This window comes from Papio anubis, chromosome 6 (genome assembly GCF_008728515.1).
Source record: "Papio anubis isolate 15944 chromosome 6, Panubis1.0, whole genome shotgun sequence".
NCBI classification, from domain to species: Eukaryota; Metazoa; Chordata; class Mammalia; order Primates; family Cercopithecidae; genus Papio; species Papio anubis.
The window spans coordinates 26294221-26304163 of NC_044981.1; the positions used below are offsets into that span (position 1 = coordinate 26294221).

A 9943-nucleotide genomic window follows, 5' to 3' on the forward strand; every position below is an offset into this window, starting at 1 on the left:
GGGACAGAAGGTGGGCTGATACAAAATTTTTTGTCAGGAATTGTCATTGGTTTACAGAAATAGCATTAATCAGTTATTGGCTATACATTGTAAAGCTACGGGGTGTGGGTTACAGTGTAGGATGTGGCATTATTTGGTAAACTTATAGCTACTTATAAAAACAAGCAGTATCTAGAGATGAATATATATCTCAAAGAGGGGAGTAGGTTGTGATTGTTGTCTCATTTTAGTGTTGCTGTGGGCCTGATCATTTAAAACGACTCCCATTGCTCAGATGAAAGTTATTTTCCTGGCCTGGTGTGGTACCTCACGTCTGGTAGCGCCAGCACTTTTGGAGGCCAAGGTGAGAGGATCCCTTGAGCACAAGAGTTTGAGACTAGCCTGAGCAACATAGTGAGGCCTCGTCTCTACAAAAAAAAAAAAAAAGTTATCTTTTCTCAGTCTTATCTCACTTGTGAGTTCTTCCCCATCCACCCTTTTAAAATTACAGCTGTCTACCACATTCCCTCCCATCCTCTGGCAGTCATTCCCTTTATCATTTTAACTTTTTTACATCTTCTTTACCTGAGAATATACTAAACTTTTCTTTTTCTTTTATTTTTTTGAGACACAGAGTCTCACTCTGTCACCCAGGCTGGAGTACAGTGGTATGATCTTGGCTCACTGCAACCTCCACCTCCCAGGTACAAACGATTCTCATGCCTCGGCCTCCAGAGAAGCTGGGACTACAGGCACATGCAACCACATATGGCTAATTTTGGGGGGTTTTAGTAGAAATGGAGTTTCGCCATGTTGGTCAAACTGGTCTCGAACTCCTGACCTCAAGTGATCTGCCCACCTGGGCTTCACAGGCCATAGATTTTGTGTAACTTGTGTTTGTTTTTCCCAGATGCATCTTCAACCTTGGCAAAAATAAACCTGTGAATTTTTAGTTTACACTATCAGGGAGTGCAAAAGAAGTATGGAGAAGAGCTTTCACTCTTAAGAGCCTGGTGATGTACCAGAAGAATCTTAAAGCAATATGCTTTATCTATGTGTTTGCTATCCCCAACATTGCCACCCCTGGAGACTCAAAGTACTTTTCCTTCATCTTCTAAATTCTCTAAAATTTTACTGTTCTTTGTGGAAGACACTACACAAAAGCTGGAATTCAAAGCCACCTCAATGTGTACTCATTCCCTGGGTGTCATTCATGTATATGTAATATATATGTTAATACACTTCTGCTTGTTTTTCATTTGTTAATCTGTCTTTTGTTACATGGTTTGTTTCAACTAACAACCTATGTGGGGGGTGGGAGTTGAAGGGAAAATTATTCTGCCTTTTCTCCACCTTCATCTCCTATTGTCCCCTGCTCATTCCCCATGGTCACCATGGTACCTCAGCAGTCTCCCTCCTCTTCTGCCTGAACACATCCACACAAGTTGCTTCCTCACCTCTTTCAGCTCTTCGCTGAAATACTATCTTCTTAGTAGGGTCTTCATTAGTTGCCTTATCTAAATTTCAGCTTCCCATGACACTCTTTAGTCTTGCTTTATTTTTTTTTCCTTCTCACCATCTAACATATTACATATGTTTACCTATCTAGCTTATTTTCTGTCTATTCCAGACTCAAATGTAAATTCCATGAGAGCAAAAATTTTGTGTTTTGTTCTCTGGGTGTATTTCCAACGCACAGACCAGCATCTGGTACATTGTAAATTCTCAACCAGTGTTATTTGCAGTAAATAAAAATCAATGTTAAAGAAATATGTCATCCAAAATGGATCATATTAAATTTTTAAAAAAGAAATACTATTTGTTATATAAGTAACGATGGCATCGTAATTTATTTTGTTATTTTTCAGATGGAGTCTCGGTCTGTCACCAGGCTGGAGTGCAGTAGCATGATCTCGGCTCACTACAACCTCTACCTCACAAGTTCAAGAGATTCTCCTACCTCAACCTCCCGAGTAGCTGGGATTACAGGCGTGCACCACCAGGCCTGGTCCAGCTAATTTTTATATTTTTAGTAGAGATGGGGTTTCACCAAGTTGGCCAAGTTTGTCAAGAACTCCTAACCTCACGTGATCCACCCACATCGGCCTGCCAGACTGCTGGGATTACAGGCGTGAGCCAAGGCACCTGGCCCATTATAAGGTGTTAAATAGCAGATGACATATATAAAATAGATGAAATGATGTTGAAATTGCCATTGCAAAATTGTAACTGAGACAGTCAAAGTGATCTGACCTAAGCAACTCCATCTTGCTTCTAACCTTCAAGCTGTCTTTGTTCATTCCTGGGTGTAGGCTGAACTACCTTTGGGAGGAACTTAGTTTATAGTTTAAAACTAATATGATAACAGCACTTTCCCAAAACAAACCTCCTTGCCTGGGGACTAGACTGCCTTTGTAGATAGAACTAACTAATTACTCACAAGATTAGAAATTACGGTTTAGGGGCTTGTCGTAATGGCTCACGCCTGTAATCCCAGCATTTTGGGAGGCAAAGGCAGGCAGATCACTTGAGGTCAGGAGTTCGAGACCAACCTGGCCAATATGATGAAACCCCGTCTCTACTAAAAATACAAAAATTAGCTAGGCATGGTGGCACACACCTGTAATCCCAGCTGCTTGGGAGGCTGAACAAGAGAATCGCTCGAACCTGGGAGGTGGAGGTTGCAGTCTCCATCCTGGGCGACGCAGTGAGACTCTGTCTCAAAGGAAAAAAAAAAAAAACAAACACACATTATAGTTTAGGAGTCCTGCAGCTGGAACCTATAAGATTCTGACCCTACCTAAACTGCTCCTAAGATCAGTGCTTGAGATATTTTGCAGACCTGATGCTGGTACCACCCAGATTCGTAAACTGACTCATCTGATCTCCTGGCCTCCACCCAGAAACTGACTCAGCCCAAGGAAACAGCTTCGACTCCCTGTAATGACATCTCTGACCTAACCAATCAGGACTCCTGGTTCACCGGCTTCCCCCACCCAGAATGCTGGGGAGACTGATTTGAGTAACAATAAAACTAGGGTCTCCCGCAGCTGGCTCTGAATTACTTTCTCTATTGCAATTCCCTGACTAGATAACTCAGCTTTGTCTAGGCAGCAGGCAAGGTGAACCCATGAGGCGGTTTCATTATTTGCTTTACAAAAATCAATAGATAAAACACACTTAAGCCAATGTTTTTATTGAAGCTGGATGAGAGGAACATAGGTTTTATTAAACTATTATCTCCTTTCCCATATATTCTGGAATGTCAAGTAAGTTTTTAAAATAAAAACAATATGTGAAAAAAAAATGACAAGTTGCTAAATTAATAAAGGTCATAAAGGAGGATCTGCTGAATACCCAAATAGGGCCTTGTGCTAATCTGTAAAGGAAGGGTTCTATATGCAAACAGATACCTTGGTTGTATGCCAAGCAGCCCAAGATGGTATGTGTTCCTCCTTGTAACATCCCTAAAAACTTGATACTTTCACTGAAAGGACCTTGGTGGCTCAAAAAAAAAAAAAAAAAAAAAAAAACCTTACGTTAGTGTTGCCCTAAGAAATTCTTATAAAAGTCAGGTGTTGAAAGATAGTCAAGCAAGCCAGAAAGTCTTTAGAGACCAGTATATTCTGAGGGCAAACCACAAGGAAACAGATTCAATTAGAAAACTGTGCTAAGTCTGGAGTCAAACCAGAGCTAATGAGAGTGTTAAAATTTATGTAGCAAGGAGTCTCAGCCCCAGCTGTTTGTTAGAAGCACCTGAATATTAATAATTACCATTCCCTGGGCCCACTCTACAGACTGCTATTAGTCTCATTGAACACCAGGTAAAGATTTTTCTAAAGCCTTCCCATGTGACTGTAATGTTACATTGAGAAAACTGATCCGTAAAGAAATCAAACTATTTTAGGGGATTGTTCTGTGCACTTGCTTTATAGAGAACATTTCATAGAATATTTCATTCTGTAAAATAAACATGCATTTTGCAAAAGCTCACTCCTTGTAACAGTTCACAGGCAGGATGCCTTTATTGATTAGACCAAAACCAACAACCTAGGCTTTCTAAATCAGTGTTCATGACAATCATCTGAGGTATATACAGATTGACTCCAGCCCTAGATGGGGATTGAAACAAGCTTCTAACAAGTTCCCAGGTAATGCCCACGCTGCCAGTAATGTAGAAGCCAATCTGGCTTTGGTTTCTGCCACCAATTTCTGATATTGAATCAACTATCGGTCAAAAATGGATCATTTCACAGAAAAGACCAAGAACTGTTTAAAAAAAAAAAAAGTGGGGCGGGGGATTGTAGAAACAGCTTACTTCAGACAAGAAAAAGCAGCAACCAAGGACATCTGTACCTATTCTCAACTGCCAATGCTCATTAACTGTAAGGTTTTAAAAGGGATTAACTACAAATACACTACGGAAAAAAAACCCTTCTATAATGAGTATAAGTAGACAACGCAACTAACGCTTGAGACAAACCATGTATAACATGAACCCAGATGGCCCCTTCCACTACCAAATCGAAGCACCAAACCCCTAATAGCCAGCAAAAGATTAAAAATTTAAATTTAAGTTTAAAAAAAAAGGACGTTGACAATCTGGCATGTTCGGGAGAAAGCACGGGAATATAGCAAGCTTACCATTAACTTTAGCCAATCAAATGAGGACTTAAGTACTACCACCAACGTTCAGTTTCAAAGATTCGATTAGTCAATCACAGCTATTTTCGGGTGAAAGTAGGCGGCTCTTAAAAGAGCCTTTGGGTTGGAGAGAATTATTACCCAGAAACGTCTACGCTCTCTCCCCACGAATGCGGCGAGCGAGCTGAATGTCCTTGGGCATGATAGTCACTCGCTTAGCATGGATGGCACACAGGTTGGTGTCCTCAAAGAGCCCCACCAAATAGGCTTCGCAGGCCTCCTGCAGGGCCATCACCGCGGAACTCTGAAAGCGAAGATCCGTCTTGAAGTCCTGAGCGATTTCTCGCACCAGGCGCTGGAAAGGCAACTTTCGGATCAGCAGCTCAGTCGACTTCTGGTAGCGGCGAATCTCGCGCAGAGCCACGGTGCCGGGACGATAGCGGTGAGGCTTCTTCACGCCGCCGGTGGCCGGCGCGCTTTTCCGAGCCGCCTTAGTGGCCAGCTGCTTGCGTGGTGCTTTGCCACCGGTGGACTTGCGTGCAGTCTGCTTGGTGCGGGCCATCTCAGATTAACTGGAAGAAAACCTCAGCCGCTTGGCAGAGTGGCGACTGCCCTTATATATACTCAGAAACATTCTAATTGGCCTTGTTGATTTTCAAAAGTCCCGCGCAACAAAACCATTGGCTGAAGAGTCTAACGATGTGATTGGTGAATTACTGGAAAGTCTGATTGGATAAATCACTTCATTTTTTAATCCTCTCTTCTCTGTTAGTATGCGATCCAAGAGCGTTAATTTCCTAAAATTCTAATTCTGCGCTTTTCAAGCTGTAGTCCGTAAACGACTACTTTAAGACTTTGGAAGACGTTAATTCTCATTCAGTAGATGTGTTGTGGGGCCAGATTCGGAGGACCACGTTTTGAGAAGTTTATCTGTGGTTTTCCGGAGTAACTTGAACTGCCGCTAGCTAGAAACCTTTGACCATAAGGCAGGATTCCTGGGTGGTGTACCTGGGAAATCACAAGCCAAGAAGTCACCGACATAAAATAGTGAGCAACAAATGCTAACTGAATTGTATTTTGTCCCAAATGGTGTTTTGCTTCGGTTGAGAATTTTTAAAGGATAGACTAACTAGGTTTTCCAACGACTCTCATTTACTTTTTATTGGGTCCTATTGATATTCCAGGCTACCATCCCCACTAGCCTCTTCTGCAGGGTAACTTGAACATTGGAGTGGCCCTGTCCATGTAAACTTTACACAGTTTTGCAAACATTATTGAACTTGCTTCTTCCCGAATACATTAGAGCACTTACTTGCGATATTAGACATTTTCTCATTAGTCCTGTTCGCCTAGTCAGTCACTTGTATAGACAGGGCCACAGTACGGCCTGAATATTGGGCAGGACACCGCCCTGCGCGATAGTAACTTTGCCCAGCAGCTTGTTGAGCTTCTCGTGGTGGATGGCCAGCTGCAGGCGTCGGGGAATGACGCAGGTCTTCTGTCGCGGGCCGCGTTGCCCGCCAACTCCAGGATCTTGGCGGTCAGGTACTCCAGCACCGCCGCCAGGTACACGCGCGCTGGCCCCCACCCGCTCGGCGTAGTTGCCCTTGCGGAGCAGGCGGTGCCCTCGGCCCACAGAAAACTGGAGACCAGCCCTGGAAGAGTGCGTTTGAGCCTTGGCGCCAGCTTTGCTGCCCTGCTTTCCACATCCAGACGCAGTGAAGTATTTAAATAATTGTTTAGAAGAAGGAAAGTGACTGGTTCTAGTAAAACGCAACCAGCTAAACTACTATAATCTATATTCGGTAAAGTGGCCTGTGCTATCTCCTGAACGCAGATTTCAGCCAATCGAAAAGCAGGTGTTTAAAAAAAGTAAAAAAAAACAACTTCTGACTTACATAATTATAGTTGAAAGGTCAAATTATGAGGTTGAGCTTCTGGGAGAGCCAATGAGATTTAGGAATTTAGAAATGGCCTATCGTATAGTCAGACATTAAAAGAACCAATCAGAAACCGAAACTCAGCAAGCCTCATTTGCATATACACGGAATAAATAACGAGGGCGTTTGGGCTCGCCAGCATTTCCCTGTGGTCGTTTGACGGTGTCACTTCGGCTGCGAACATGCCAGAACCAGCTAAGTCAGCCCCTGCCCCGAAGAAGGGCTCGAAGAAGGCGGTGACCAAGGCACAGAAGAAGGACGGCAAGAAGCGCAAGCGCAGCCGTAAGGAGAGTTATTCCGTGTACGTGTACAAGGTGCTGAAGCAGGTCCATCCCGACACCGGCATCTCGTCCAAGGCTATGGGTATCATGAACTCCTTCGTCAACGACATTTTTGAGCGTATCGCAGGCGAGGCTTCCCGCCTGGCGCATTACAACAAGCGCTCGACTATCACTTCCAGGGAGATCCAAACGGCCGTGCGCCTGCTGCTCCCCGGGGAGCTGGCCAAACACGCGGTGTCCGAGGGCACCAAGGCTGTCACCAAGTACACCAGCTCCAAGTAAATAGTTACCTCAGTAAGAGCGCCAACGACCCAAAGGCTCTTTTAAGAGCCACCCATGTTGTCGTTTAAAGATCTGTAATTTTCCAGAGTTGGCAAGGTAAAATGGCTAAGCAACACATGGGATAGTAAGGGCTTACTAAAACGTCCAAGTTCGGCCGCGCGCAGTGGCTCACGCCTGTAATCCCAGCACTTTTGGAGGCCGAGGAGGGCGGATCACATGAGGTGAGGAGTTCGAGACCAGCCTAGCCAACATGGTGAAACCCCGTTTCTGCTAAAATATACAAAAATTAGCCGGGAATGGTGGCAGACTTAATCCCAGGTACTTGGGAGGCAGTCAGAAGAATCGTTTGAGCCCGGGAGGCGGAGGTTGCAGTGAGCCGAGATCGAGCCGTTGTACTCAAACCTGGGGTATAAGAGCGAGACTGCCCTCAAAAAGTCCAGGTTCGTTGTTTTTTCCCCTATAGATTGTAAGCGTCACCAAGGAGTAAGTGCGTATGCAGCTTAATATGAGACATTTCACTCAGCAGCTAAGGAAAAATCGTGTTCTAGATTGATCCCCACTTTTCTTCCCGCACACCACCACCTTAAAGCTATGTTTTCGCTTTTAGTTTCACTTTAACATCCTATTGCCCTTGACTTGGAGTAGCCGGGTGGAAATCAAGTTTGGGGTAGTATTAAATCTAAAATAAGCTCTGAGAAAGCGAAATTCGTCTTGTAGTTCGTTATTAACTTGTAAATGATTGGAGCGGCATTTGACGGAGGAAATCACCTCTGTTGGTTGCATTTCTAAACCATGGCAGATCGCTACCAGACGTTCTCATTATCCCCCTTCCAACTCTACTAATTTCTTTACAAATTTTACTGAGTTTATAATTAATGGATTACTTCACGTAGCTATATATATTACCTCTTGGCAAGATCAGGAACTCTACCATCTTCCTAGCTGAACATATTGAGGTTTAAGAGAAAGAACAGGCAACAGGATAGCCTGAAGTTGGAGCAAAGAAATGAAAATTCCCGGTGCTACATTCATATGCTTTATCTGTAAGCCTTTTTAAGGCTCCAAGGACTGTGTTCTCCCTCAACCACCTCCTCCGTGTCCTGGAACGACTTTGTCCACAGCTACTTCCTTTCCTGAAATTTCATTTTAAGAGAGGAGGGTTACAAGGAATTAACATTTGTGTGGTAGTCCTTAGAATGCATTCATTCATTGATTTTTTTTTTTTCCTACAGTCAGCTGTGAAATGGAATCTCCTCTTTTACAGGTGGATGACTTCAAGAATTTAGGTTAAGTAACTAGCCCCTTACACATAAATAAAACTGAGATTTGAAGCTACTCTATCTGATTGTAAGGATTACTTCCCACTATTCGTTAGAGAACATCCCAAGCAGAAGCCTAGTTGCTGTCACAGAAGTCAGGAAATTTAGGCTCAATCAATAAAAGAAAACTCGTCAGGAGATACACATATTCTTTGTCACACAGCAAAGTCCTTACACCAGGAAAAGTTTCTTTTAAAAATAAAATAATATTAATGGTGACCTTTGGACCCTAAAGATCACCTGGCAGCAAGTTTAACTTTTCTGAGCACTATACTCTGGAGGGGAAACCTTGGGCATTGTCAGTGTAAATGTGAGCTCTAAAAATCTTATTTTCTATTTATTACCTACATGTCATTATTTTCTATTTATTACCCACATAGCAGCTTACTGTGAACATTAAGTGACCAAAATTTGTTTTTGTTTTAATTTTTTGTTTTGAGACAGGGTCTCACTTTGTCATCCAGACTGAAGTGTAGTGACACAACCACATGCTCACTGCATTCAACCTCCCTGGCTAGTGTTCCCACCTGTCTCCCAAGGAGCTGGCACTACAGGCATGCACCATCACACCCGCTTAATTTTTATTATTATTTTGTTTTTATGATTTTTGTAGAGCCAGGGTCCCACTGTGTTGCCCAGGCTAGTCTCAAAGTAAATTTGTAATGGAATTTGTGAAAAAACTTCTCTAAGCTCCATATATAACTAAGGCATTCATTTCTTGCTCTCCAAAGCTAATTTCAATTAAATTATATATTCGTGAAATATTCAAGCATGGATTAAGGGGGACATCACTCAGGAAGTGATAGTCCTGATTGCCTGTTTCAATCCTAAGTTTGGGCAATTTATCTAATTCCTCTGTAAGCACTTCCTTACCTGTTTATTCCAAACAGGAATAATAATTAGTAACTACTGCATGACACTGCTGGAGTAACAAATAAAAGGACACAGCTAAAGCACTTAGGACCGTGTCTGCACAGAGGATGACCCCCTAAATATTAACTGTGGCTAAAGCCTCTGGTTGAAATGATAGAGAAGGTGCCTTTCATCCTGCCCACAATGAAAGCCAAGAGTCCTGAGGCCTGGAATAATTAGCGTTTGATGTGAAAAGGGCTTCTTTGTCTGGCAGTGTAAATAATACTCTTTGAACAGTTCAATCCCCTCTTTAAAGCCATTGCTTTCCTCTGAAGCATTTTGAAGACATCCTACCGCCTGTGGCTGTTTGATTTCCCTATCGTTGCTTGCCAATTCAAGCAACATGTGTCATATTTTCCAGGGACTGTCTCATGCCCTCAGTAGAACTAGGGGTGCCTCATTTAATGGTCAGATGTGTTGAGTTGTAAGGAAGGAAACCTAGAGATTCACGTAAGAATTGCTTAGTACTTTTTTACTCCTTTTTTCTTCCCAAGTTTCCTATTAACTTTGCTAACCTTGCTACATTTATTTTGCATCCATTTGTTGACTAGGTTTCCCTCATATACCTCCAAATCACAGCCATGTT

General features: G+C 42.9%; 1 protein-coding gene across 1 annotated transcript; it reads left to right on the forward strand.

Annotated features, from left to right (window-relative positions):
* Positions 1-6682: 6682 nt before the first annotated feature.
* Positions 6683-7241, forward strand: LOC101024056 (histone H2B type 1). Its single transcript, XM_003897185.5, has one exon. The coding sequence runs from the start codon at positions 6746-6748 to the stop codon at positions 7124-7126; it is 381 nt and encodes a 126-aa protein (XP_003897234.1). The 5' UTR covers positions 6683-6745; the 3' UTR covers positions 7127-7241.
* The last annotated feature ends 2702 nt before the right edge of the window (positions 7242-9943 follow it).

Bases quoted from the DNA above. Each gene is read 5' to 3' on its own strand.
- LOC101024056 (XM_003897185.5), top strand. From the start codon at position 6,746: ATGCCAGAACCAGCTAAGTCAGCCCCTGCCCCGAAGAAGGGCTCGAAG.